General features: G+C 39.8%; 1 protein-coding gene across 34 annotated transcripts in view; it reads right to left on the bottom strand.

Moving 5' to 3' along the window:
• TNS3 (tensin 3) overlaps window positions 1-13,449 on the bottom strand; it is a 369,544-nt gene that overhangs the window by 114,033 nt on the left and 242,062 nt on the right. For 32 of the 34 annotated variants that reach the window (XM_082286390.1, XM_082286375.1, XM_082286389.1 and 29 more), the window contains 5 exons: window positions 10,811-11,451; window positions 10,101-10,187; window positions 5,971-6,099; window positions 3,543-3,638; window positions 62-139 (listed from right to left, as the gene is read on the bottom strand). In XM_082286390.1, coding sequence (XP_082142516.1) covers window positions 62-139; window positions 3,543-3,638; window positions 5,971-6,099; window positions 10,101-10,187; window positions 10,811-11,451 — 1,031 coding nt within the window. The remainder of the gene's footprint in view (window positions 1-61; window positions 140-3,542; window positions 3,639-5,970; window positions 6,100-10,100; window positions 10,188-10,810; window positions 11,452-13,449) is intronic. The other 2 variants (XM_082286381.1, XM_082286386.1) reach the window with 2 other exon arrangements.

The raw sequence follows: 13,449 nt of genomic DNA, 5'->3' as shown, positions 1-13,449 counted from the left end.
GACACTGACACTGAAGCAAAACTTGGCTGGGAGTATCTCTTCTGTACTTCAACAAGCATACCTCTGTCTGGGATGAGGAGCTTGCAGGGCAATGCCAGTGGAGTGATGGAATGCTGGTACACCAGAGCTGTTAAACTCCCTGTGGTCAGAAAAGTAACACGACATGCACAGTTAACTTCGTGGACAACAAGAACACATAAGTTATGTTTGCTCTCAAGTTAGAGTAAGGGCCCCTTCTGCTTCCCTTTAAAAATCTCTTGGGACCTAAGCCAAGATCATCTTGAACTCATTAATCACAATCATATGCTTCCTTTTCCTCTTAAATACACTGCTTAGATCCTAACCTAAATGTCTGTGCTTCAAATGGAGAAAGCACAAAAATGACAAAATCAATAGCATATAGAAGTCAGTAAATTCTTTCCAACGCTCTTAACTTCTGCTACATCAAATGTAGTAAAATCTTAGAAAGGTGGTAAGAGCACAAGAGGTCGCTTGTGCTATATGATGAGGTAAAAAAGAGCAAGTTCTACCTCTTAGCCACCTAGTCTTCATCATCTAGTGTTCTGTCTACATGCATCTCTATTTTGTACTTCTAAAAGTATAAAAGATGGTCCAGGTAAAACCTCTTCCATTCAATGCAGCAATGATGTATGTAGCATTCTCTATTAAATGATTCTTCTTTTCTATTCAAAGTCACTCTTGCAATTTGGTCTTGGCTTAACTGAAGTAATTCAACATTAGTTATCTTTGATATTAGCATGTGAGACTATAAGCAGTGAGAGGAAGACATAGTATTCATCAATCTGTACAAAAAGCCATCCTTCGATCCCATTTACTAACAAGCAGCAAATGTTCTAACCATGTGCTGGAGAAAAATCTCAGTTCAACCATAACAAACCTCATTTTTACAGTCCATCAAAAATTTCTTTGAAATGGAAAGATGACCCAATTATACAAGTGTCTTACAGAAATGCAAAAACTGATTGATACTGTTAGTCTTTCACTGTCTTACACATAAACATGTGCAACAGTGCCTGTTCAACTACTTTGTAAAGCAGTTTTGAGGCTGTGTCCTGGGTTACAATGTGGGGTGTAACCAAGTTATGTATTCTATTTCCATCTACATAATTCTTGATGAACTGTTAATGGTGGGTCATTTGCAACAGCTGCCCAGTGCACACCCAACCCCTCAGACTGCAAGCTGGGTGTTAGATAAGGGAAAACAGGCAAACCCTGCAAGGCAATGTTTCCTGGTCTTCACAATTAACTCGGCCATGGTAACTACACCCATCCTGAGGGGGTCATCTCTGCTTGGAGGCCACCCTGGACTCAATGGCCCTAGCAAGAATGGACAACTGCAATGGCTCAAGAGTATTACATCATTCCATTGTGAAACTCCCCATCCTGAGGGAGGTACCACCTGAACCTGACTGTATATAATCTGGGGTTTTGGGGACTTGGGACAGCACTACCATTGCTCAACAGACCCAGAGGAAGACCAGAATTCCACAGGACCACCACTTTCAACAAGACTGCAATCATCACTTCAGTAGGACTGCAACCACTGCTTAATCAGACTGCAACCATCACCCAGACCAACAAGGTGCAAGGCTGTACTCTTGACTTTGTGGGTTTAAGCCAGTTTTTCTGTATCGTTGCATTTACTGTAATCTTTTTTATTAAATTGTAACTCTGACCTGCTCTCAAGGTATTTGTGTGGGGTTCACCTCTCACTGGGGTTTATTTTCAAACCAGCACAGGCTGTACACATTGAAAGACTAGGAGATGTTCAAAGTAAATGACTAGTAGGGTTGCATAGGTGCCTAAACAGGTACTTCAAGATTGAGGTAGGAACGGACTAAAAATTCTAATTTAAGATACGTCTCATGCCAAACACTGATAAACTTCAATCCACCTTTATTTTAAATACGACTTTCATTTTACATCTGTTAATTTTATGGTAGATGACCCTTTCACAGGTGTATTTGATGTATGTGACAAGGCCTGTAACAGAGGGTGGGAGGGCTGCAGGATGACCTCTGGGTAGAGTCCAGGGGCTTTTCATGCCAAACACAACCCGTTCCAGCAGACCCACTGCAGGGCACCTATAGAAAAAAGGTTTGGTGAGACACAGCAGAGGGAATGCCATGGACAGAGGAGGAGAAGGAGATGCTCTGGGTATCCAAGTTTCCATCCCCACCCTCTGGAGGACCTCGCAATGGAATAGATGAGACTTTTTCTGTGGTTGACAGAGAGCACATGCTGAAACAGATTTTTTTTCCCACAGGATGGCAGCCTATGGGGAAAGCCCACATCCCAGGAAGGAAAAACAGGGAGAGGGTTGAAGCAGCAGAGGAACTGTTCTGTAATGAACATATGTGAGGAGTCTGGGAGGAAGCAGTGAAATTGAGCTTGGAAAAGGGGAAGAAAAAGTGTTATTTAATACTTTGTTTCTCATGTTAAGGAAACTTCCCTGTCTGACCATCCAGGAGCCACTCTGGTAGTCACTCTTGCACCACCTGAGCTGGTACTCAAAGCCCCTTCACAGCTACATACCCCACACTTACAGTCAGACATTTCCTCACTAGCTCAACCCCAGGTTTCCCTTAGCAGAGTCTCAGATGTCCAGATCCTTAAAATAATTGAATTTTGATGCAACAACTTAAAAGCAAAATAACAGCACAAACTGGGTGCCTCTGAGGAGGGATACCCTTACAGTCTAAGGGCAAGAAAGTCTGGGGGCTGTTGGCTGCTGCTTCGTCTCTTGAGTGTCTGGTCACCTGGCCACACAGGTCCCCAGGTCCTTTGTTATGCAAAGGGTCAGCAGGTCATAGCCTCTTGCCTGGGACACCCACAGATCAATCTGCAGTTTGCACTTCCAGCTTGCAAACCCAGATACCTGCACTGAATGTATCCCTCAACATCTGACTACCTGAATATTGATTTTAATTGGAAAAATACTGAAACAGTTTTCCCCGAGTTTCTTTTGCCCTGTAACTGGTTAGCATCTCCCTGTTTTCATCTCAACTCATAAGCTTTCTCATCCTATTTTCCCCTCCTACTGCAAATCAGTGGAAAGCAAATGAGCGAACAGCTAGGTAGGTCTTTGGCTGTTTGCCATTACAGGTATTGCACTTCCATCATATTACATTAGGTAGGCTGACAAAACATAATGTACTTTGCGAATGTCTCACTCTGGTGTAATTTTTAGCCACCTTATATGCAGCATAAATATAACACAGGACAAAAGGTCCTAAATCAATTAGGATTATAAGAGTGATCTAGTTCAGCTTTCTGCAGCAACATTGGTATTAGTAGACAAGCTTGATTGTTTGAAGCTTGGTCCTGTACATCTGTGCTAGAGTGCCCTGCATACCTGCTTAAGGTAAATGTGTACAAGGCTCCTGGAACCCTGGAATGGGTTCCTACAGAAGTCATCAGGATTCAAACAAAGCAGTCTCTCATTTGTATTCCATCCAAGTCAGCACTGGCAAATGCCAACTGCTTCCATTTTCTCTGTCCCTGTGATGCATAGTACTTACCAAAATATGGTTCATTCGAGCATCCTTTCAAGCGTACCCCCTTCTGAGTACATTCAATCAGAAAATGCCTTACAAGTTCATTTGACAAATCTCCAACTGTGTTGAAAAAGAAAGCTCACGAAAATAAGCAATTAGCAGACAAGTCTTACAAACTAGGTCTTTATGAAGCAGTTTTGCCACATTACCACCAAATGTTTTATATGCAGAATGCAAAGAATACAATTAGACCTACTCTGCAAGTTATGAGATGTATTTAAAAGGCCATTTTGCAAAAAACAAATAAGCAAACAGCTCACTTTACACAGCCAGAGGAAATGGGTTTATATTCTTAAGTGTCTGACATGCAAATATACACTGGTGTCCAAAACTGTCCAAGTATGGTCCCAGCTACAGACAGGAAAAGAAATTTGGAAAATGAATGGTTAGAAATTTTGATGCACTTGCCCATTAAAAGAACTTGTATCCAAAGTGACAAGAAAGTAGAAGTATGAAAAAATATTCCAATTTCCAGTGACATTTCTGTTCACAGGAGTTCTCCAGATTAAAAGAGGAGTAGATTTAGCTACACAAAGGTAATGATGGCATTTCTCTCAGTAAATTTTAAAGTTTCCAAATGTTTGCAGCTTTATGCTATGTCTTTGCTCCTGAAAACAATTACATGAAACACTAAGGTTTCACTAGATTTTAAGACAGTTTTTATCTCAGGATTCTAAGACAAACCGAAATTGCTGAGTTGGATGTAAAGAGGAGATTCAAAGTCCAGGAGACATATAAAAATTCCCTTGAGATTTAGCATTCTTTTAAGTATATACATACATATGCAGATATATAATTAAGACAACTTAAATATTTCTTGAAAGATGGATTCACAGTACGTCATACCTGACTACAAACCAAATCCTTCTCCAAATAATTAAAAGGTTATTTCATACCAACAGGACAAAGCTATCAAACCATTCAAACCTTAACGAAAAACCTACAAACACATGTGCTCCTTTGATCTATCAGGAAACACTTCAAGAATTGACTTCCAGGCTAATACAGATGAACGCATTAACATGGACAGCAGAAACCTCTGTGCAAGCAAGTATTACACTTAGCACTTTTTCAAACAGCTTAGTGTTTGCTGTTACGTGCTCACAAAATTAAAAATAAATGACTACAAGGTATGTGCGAAAGGGAAGCCTGGAACAAGAAACCGTCCAGGAAACTGAACCAATCTGTGCCTTCTGGGATTAAACAGTGGAAACAAAAAAAGCTAAGTATCATGAAGTGAGAAGTGGAAGAATGCTACAGTCTTACTACTATTTGCCCGTCGTTGTTCTAACATAAACTGTCTCTTAAAGGCTGGCAGAGTTTGAACTTTCATGTCTTCCTGGACTTCACCAATGATTATAAAAAAAGATTACTAAAAACACCTACAAGCCACTTTCAATTTGCCTCCTACTTGTTGCTATCACCACTCCAGTACATCTATGCTGTGTTCATTAAGTAAGTCATTGAAGTGGTTCTGCTGATGTTTATTGGCAACAAAAAGGACTACATGGCAAGTTGTTATTAAAAATTGTTTCAAGATACCAGATTAAAACAGAATTTCAAAGTGTTACTGTAATAGAGGTGAACTGCTAACCTTGCCCCAGAGTAAGCAAATCCAAACCAACAGCAAAACAAAAAACCAAACCAAAACAGCCAAAATCATACTTTCATAAAAACGACACTAAGAATAAATGCTTTCCTGTAATCTTAGTTGCTTACCTAACCAGTCATTATGTACTAATGAAACATAATAAGCTTTGTAAAAGAAAAACAGCAGCAATAAAAACCACTCCACTAACCTTGCAGTAGTAAAAATGGAACCAAGAACACTACAGATATTGGCTGCTGAGTTTCCACATACCAATTACTGATTTCTGCATGTTCTTCTCATTTTATGTTTCACAACCAACAGGCACAAGTTATATATGGAGGCACTGGAGCTGACAGAGTAAGTTTACAAATCACCACTTCTTTTAAACAATTATCCTTAGGAAATCTCTTCAGATTTATATCTGAAGTAGAACTGTGTCAAAACAAAACTTTGGCATCAAAAATATTCAGCCCTCCAGCTGAGAAGAAACTTTACATTGTAGTCTGTGAATCAAATGCAGACTTCTGACTGCTAGGGAAAACCAATTGCTGAGATGACACTGATTTTCTATTAGGTTGATGAGGTACAACACATGCACAACCACAACACACATACATTTACAAGTCATGGTGAAACCATACAGTACAACAGGCATCATCTCCAGTCTCACTTAACAAGGCATCAAATGTAGTCTGCAATTCAAGTTGCGCTTACAAGAAGAGGGGAAAATTCCATCATTTTATTACCCAGCAATAAGGACTACCTACTATTTATAGCTTGTTTAATAACATACAGAAGTACCTTTCTTTAACTGCAGCACAGAAGGAGGTGGTGTGGCAACTTTCATAGCTAGCCCATAGGCTCCTCGGAAAGAATGACTGTCTCGAACAATGAAAGACCCAGGTTCCTTTTCCTTGAGAACAGCAATGGCTGCAAGAGATTCCAGCAAAGAGACAGAAAAACAGTTCAAGAACAATGCACATAGTCAAAAAGTACAGAATTGCAAATGTATAATGAATAGGACACCAGAAGAAGTAAGATCTTTTCCTCTATCGTCACTGCTGTACAACAAAATACCATCAATCATATTTGCGGGGCCCAAGTGGAAACATCTTGTTCAAATCTCACAGATACTTATTTTAAAAGAAGCCTGAAGTACAGAACCCTACTGATTTTTAAACTGAGAAGGGTGCTCAGGTCTCACATTCCTACAACCAGTGCAAGAGCAAGTCTACTCCTGCTTAGATTTTGTCAACTTGTTAAAAGACTCCATAGCTCTCTGTAATTCCCACACTGACTAGACGGCACTGTTTTTCACTTCCTATTCAGCCTCAACAGGCAGAACAGATTAATTTCCATCCACCAGCAATTTTTTGTCCCTGCAAAGCCACCTTACTGCCTTAGGAGTTTTAAAGCAAAGGAAGGAATTTAAGTGTGTATTTTGCTCTTTGACTTTGAAATATTTTTCATCTGTATTCTGGGCAACACTTGCAGGGAAATTGCTGCTGCTTTGCACAAGTCAGTTGCAGACTTTGAAATCTAGTAGCGCAAAATCTTAAACTTACTTTGAAAACAGACACAAAGTTAATCTAATGATTGATCTTAATAAAATTTTTGTACTTTGCTTTCTTTCCTCCCCCATAAACTTTTTAGAAATACTTGTTTATACTAGTATACTTTGTTTCTAGAATTCCTAACCATCGGCAATCCTTCAGAGAAGCCCTGGAAAAAGCCCAAATTTGATGCTGGACTCCTTAATTGACTGTTCACACAGAACATGGATATTATGCATACAGGGCACAAAGGCATATTTTGCAAGCCCTGAGCAATGTTTATAAAGCAAAGGTTCTTTTCATGAAAAAAGAGGAAGTTTTAAAAAAAAAAAATATCAGGAAAATGCAGACATAATTGTCTCTTCTGTTAAAGCAAGTAAAGCAAACATGTATGCATTCTATTCTCTTCATCTGTCAGACAGCAAAGGAAAGAACCTTTTTTCACAACAATGTCTTGTTTTGAGAGGATAAGGATGAATACGCAAACCCCTGCAATTAAGCAGTACTCACATAACACTTCTAAATACAAAGGGATGCAGTAATAATTTGTCACAGGAGCAGTCTATTAAACACAGGGAAAAAAGGACAAATACTCCCCTCCTCATCAACAGTACCCTAAAACGTTTTTTAAAAGGAGTTTTACTTCAAGGATGAAAAGAGGCATATCAAAAGGTTGGGAAGATTGTTGTTTCATTTATTCAAGCAGTTAGCTTTAACACTGCATTTTATCTACTTCCCTCTCTGGATACACATCAAGTCAAGTATTTTTCTGCACATTTAAAGACTCAGTTCTCGTTATGGGTGGTGAGCAGATAAGGGGAAAGGGACTGGAGTGAAAGGACCAGCAAAGTATCATCCAAAAACGAATTAATGTTCTGTTTTCTATGATCTTTATTCCTCTGGCATCATATTTACCACTACACAAGAACATCCTCACCATCTGAGAACCTAATAAATAGACAGACATAGCAATTCATCATTTGCCAATAGCTGAAGTTCACACTATTTTGGTTTAGAATGAACATCCTTCTGAATGCAGAACTAGTTAGTAATTTTCCCTTTTTGACAACTACATTTTAAAAATCCCAGTTTAAAATCCCGCCTTATCTCATTAATCACAATTCAGTATAGCTGATTATTACTGTATAAACACAAGCACAGTCAGACCAACTACATTTGCAAAGCACTGTCAGAGACTGAAATGTTATAGTTTCATGGCTGAAACACTGTTACAAAGGACTTTTGCCCATTATGGCAAAAGTGTGTAACAAAGCTGCACCAACAAAGCTGCACCAACAAAGCCAAAAACCAAATGGGCCTCCTGACTGAAACTCTGAACTCTGAGTCAAGCCACCTAAAAGAACCTGAGGTAAGATAAAAGTGATCCTGTTTTTCAATCATCTCAAGTCTGACAAGAAATGGATAAGGCTAGGGAAGAAGGATGCATTCACAGAAAGGCCAAGCCGAGCAGCTGTCCTGAAAATCATCCCCAGCTGGCTTTGGGGTGGAGGCCATAGCCCACAGGCTTATCTGCAGCTAGGTCTGCACAAACTCCTCTCCAAACAAGGGGGGAGGAGGAGAGTTTTGGGAGTACGACATGACCTCTGGTCAGAGGCAGTGAACACCCACCCTCCATTACACAAACTGGCTCAGTTGTAAAATCCCCCACACCGGGAAAGCCACATCCACAGGACATTCACGTGAGGGACAGCTGAGGAGGTGTCATAATCCATCAAAGACCCCCAAAGCACTCCCCAGATTCATTCCTGAGGCCTTGCACCAGGGCACTACACATGACGCAAAGTGATGCAACTGATCCAGAGTCTTGCAAGAGACAGTGTCAAACCTGCCCCCCTTCAGGGGAGGTACTTGGGCATTCCCACCTGGCCCAACTTACATTAATCGCTTGAACGCTATGTTTTTTGGCAGGGGACCCTCACCACCAAGAAGACCTGATGGAGAGGACCAACAGAACACTGCTGGGACACTCAGAGGGGTCTGTATTTCTACTTACTCTGTTCCTGTCACTCTTCCTGTCCCCCTCCCAACCTCTTTTTCTATTTCTTTCTTTCTCTTTCTCTCTCATTTACTGTTAAATAAAATATATCAATTTTCTGGTATCAACATTTAACCTTGTTTGGTTTTAATCTCATTTCACAGAATATTCAAACCTGAAGTTCTATCCACTATCCACAGAGTGAGCTCGCCTTGCTCCTCTATGATTAGTGGATTGTAACAAGCACCCAGCACGCTTACACATATACTGTTGCAGGGACAGTATGTAAGTTCACAGAATCATGGAAGAATGGCCTGGATTGGAATGGACCTTAAAGATCATCTACTTCCAACACTCCTGCCACAAACAGGAACATGTTTCATTAGGCCAAAGCCACATCCAACCTGGTCTTAAACATTTCCATGGATGGATGGCATCCACAACTGCTCTGGGCAGTCTGTTCCCATACCTCACCACCCTCACAGTAAATCATTTTTTCTAATATTTAATCTAAACCTACTTTCAACTTGAAACCATTTCACCTTGTCCTGTCACTACATGCTCTTCTAGAAGTCCCTCTCCATCTTTCTTGTAGGCTCCCTTCAGGTACTGGAAGGCTGCAATCAGGTCACTTCAAAGCTTTCCCTTCTCCAGACTGAACAATCTCAATTCTCTCAGCCTTTCCTCACAGGAAAGGTGCTCCTTCCCTCTAATCAACTTGGTGGCCCTCCTCTGTACTCGCTCCAACAGGTCTGTCTATGTCTTTCTTGTATGCCAGATGCAGTACTCCAGGTGCTCTTAAGTATTCACTTTCACATAGGTAGTAAAACCTTTCTTCAGTTCACTGAATAATACATCTACATATAAATGTACTCTTATCTGCATTGTTCCATGGTAGTGACCTTTAAGAAATAATGTAAGTCACTTGACATTGAAATTCAGATTACAAAATGACTGGTAGGTGAGGATGCTTTTGTGATGACCTAGCTAATAAATTATTCTGAGATCATGTCAGAACAGTACACTTATACTCAAAAGGTTTTGGAGAGCAGACAGTCGTTTGGTATTGTTTCATGCATATCTGACATTCAAAAATGACAACAAAGAGCATTTGCAGCAGCTACCACAGGTAGATCTATATTACTTCATAGTTAGTTCAGTTAGGCTAATAATTTGTCTGATTAACTGAATATTTTTCAGGACTATTTGACTGCCCTCCACACTCAAATTCAGCCTTCCAACAAAAGAAACTAAGAGGGGTTGTCTGTGGCCCTTCTAGGTTGTATATTCCTTTTAGAGATCAGGTATGAATCAAAAATCAAGACTTCACCAACTAGCTTTTCTGTGAACGGATTTGCCAGAATATATATCAATTGATATACCTTGTTCTCTTGAGATATCTGGTTTATACCAGAACTTGGACGTGTCCTGAACAAATTTTACGGTCACATGTATATCAGCTGTGTTTTCTGTGAAATAAAAGGGAAAAAAGTCAAGACATTTTTTAAAATACAAAAGTGTTTTTACTTTTCTTTCCAACTTCCAGTCACCATGATTACTCAAAAAACTCATCATTAGGACGGGTTAGAGAAACTGAGCTGTTTTAGAACCAGCAAATATAACACCATACGCTAAGACTCTGAAAGCATGTTCAAAGTTTCATTTTGCAAAATCCATAAAATGTTAAAAACTTCTAGTTATAAAGCTGTATTAAATACAAACTTCTCAACAGGGCCCAGTGAACACACATGTACATTTTTAAATTTTCTTGGCACAAGTCTAAATGGTGCAGAGAGAAGCCAGCCCTTTTTAAAAGAAATTGGACTCCACCCCTGTCCATTTTAGTTTGACAGCTGAAAAGGTAGGCTGTCCAATAGCTGACTTCTAGGAGGCACAGGAAGAAATCTGCAGCCTTGTTTTCTGAATAATGCATCCAAAGACAGTGAACTGGCACCATTTACTGCAAACGTTGAAGTCCTCTGTGCCATTTTCATTCCACTACTTTTTTTTCCCCTTTCTACTTTTAAAATCCCCAAAGTTCTTTTTATAAACTCATATAAAATCTAATGTATTTCTCTGATGCAGAACCTACCTGGCACTGGGGAAGGGCTTAACATTTTTGAGAAATCTGGGAGGACATTTGGGAAGGGAATGCTGATTGTGCTTCCACTGTGCGGGCTAGAGAAGCCACTTGAAGAAGGTGACACAGAGGCAAAGGAACGTTCTCCTTCAGAGGACCTCCTCTTCTCTGGAAGAGGTGGTTGAGCATGTTGGTTCCCTCCATGGTGATGCTGAACTGCACTGTTCTGGCTGTTGTGTCCACAGGCCACTGGAAGAAAGTTTTGTGTCAAAAAGTCATTGCCATCAGCACTTGCCACTGATGAGCTCAGGGTTTTAGATGTGTTAGTATTGGCTATGCAAGTAGCTTGTGTCGCCTCTCGGGGGGAGCTACTGTCCCTGGTACCCGCACTGTAGCTTAGGTAGGCACGGGCACTGCTGCTGATAGCATGTTCTTGGTGTGGCTCTGATGGTGAACTCTCCAGGTTGCTCAGGGTGACAACTTGCAGTCCTGGAGTCTGGAAATGAGACAGGAGAGAGACATCCTGCACAGCACTTGAAAATTCAGAGGGCACAAGGTAACCGCCCGGCTGCCTGGTATTTCCCAATGAAAATTGGGTTGACAGGGAAGCTTTAGAGCTGCTTTCAAGCCAAGGACATTCTGCTGCAGAAGAGCTGTCAAAAAAAAAAGCCAAAAATTGAATACAAAAATGAAACAACAGCCAAAATCATTCCCTTAAATGTTACTGTACAACCCATACTTCAGTGATCATTGAAAACAATGAAACATCACACCCAGGACAAAATCTCAGGGTGCTCTTTGAAAACATGCTGGACCAAGTAATGCAGCTGGACCAAGAGATTCCAGCCCTACCCTGACCAGTAATTTCTTCAATGTAGGTCATTATGTTCTGCCTTATCTCACCTCCACCTAGCCATGTTGATGGGATAGTTTCTGCGTTTGCACTGTAAACCAGTCCATTAAATTAACGACAGCTAAAAATACTTCTCTCTGTCTGAGGGTGTTACTTTTAATATGAATCAGTTTAGTGAGGCTGTTTGCAGCATTGCTTCACATACAGTGGTCCTGATGAGCTAAAGTGCTGCCTCAAAAATAGCAGTACGAGGCAACAATTTCTTATGCCAAAGCTGCATAGAGGTAGAGGTTTATGGAAGAAACCTGACATGGCCACACCAGTTCTTACATGCAGAGTGTCTTATGCTCACCAGAATAAAAACAAAAAGAAATGGGCTGAGGAGGTGGTTGTGCACCATCACAAAATATATCAGTAACTATGATAATGATAAGAACACAATTCACAAGGAATAACTTGCAGACCAGGTCTCTTTTAATACAGTTTATAATGTAAGGTCCAGTGGTTAATTTATTTGACAGTGGAAAAATTCTGATTTACAGAATTAAGTATTTCAACAGCAAACATTCTGGTTTTCTACTGGGTAGCAATTCTACCTGTTCAAGTGAAAAATTAAAAAAAAAGTCCTTCTAAGCAAGAGCAACTAAGCTTCTGATAAAATCATCTGATAGAAGTCTAAGTTGTCTCCTTGCTTCTAAAAGTGAAATGCCCTTAGGCTGTAGCTGGAAAGTATTACTAATACTAACAAATCTAGAGAGAACAAACTCATTGGGAAATGCGAAGGGAAAAGAGCTGACATAAGACATACATCAAAAAATAAAGGATTTTTAATTAAAAGGGAGCTGTGGAAATGGATGCCAGTAGATTTAAACAGCTGAAATTAGAAGGGCCATAAAGAAATGGAAGGTAAGCAAATTGAACAAGACATCACTGCAAGAAAAAAAAACCTCTAGAGCTGTAGCTATCTGCTAGGTGAAATAAAACATTATAGAAAAAATATTTAGAAAGAAGGGAACAGAATTTTCTAGATAAAGTCTGAAGTAGGAATGTAAACTTGATAATGACTGAATTGCCTGATAAGCTCTTAATACATATCCACTTGTAATTGTTACATTGTCTCCTCTGCAGCAAATATCAACATATTTTGTTCAGTCTCATGGTTCACATTCATAATCGCAAAACCAAAACATTCTTTCACAGTCTCAGTACTGACTGAAAATTAAACCAATTAGATTGGAAGATAAATAAAAGATAAATAGGTAACAACATACTTGAAGTACTCATTGAGACTCTGACACTCCACCCAGAACTATTCTCAAATACTTACTGTGAAAAAGAAGCCAAATAGCTAAGGATGAGAATAGGATAATTAGCCAGAAAGGAATGTTTTTGCAGAGTGATAGAGAAGGTAACTTCATTAGGTGTTATGTACCACCTTGTCTATTGAGTTAATATAGTGCACAGCTAATGACTGATCATGCATTGTTATGTTCTTCTGAACCTTCTAACAGTAACTAGGGACTCCTTGTTTGTTCGCTGTTTCTTGCCATTTCTTAGCTTATGCTGTAAGCTCCTTTAGACAAGGACTACTTTGTAAATTTATACTATTCAAGCTCTTGTCCAGAGCTCTACATGTTTACCACAATATAATTATAAAACAATAAAGTTTCTAAGCCTGCTGAGCAGTAGAAAGGAAATTGGCTATATACTACCAAAGCAAATCTACTGAAATTTTACTGACTAGAAACACGTCTGCAGTGAGAAGAGTGCTCCCTTTCTCTCATATACAGCTTATTCC

Source organism: Coloeus monedula (assembly GCF_965178545.1).
Source record: "Coloeus monedula genome assembly, chromosome: 1".
NCBI classification, from domain to species: Eukaryota; Metazoa; Chordata; class Aves; order Passeriformes; family Corvidae; genus Coloeus; species Coloeus monedula.
This window is presented reverse-complemented; position numbering and strand designations above follow the sequence as displayed.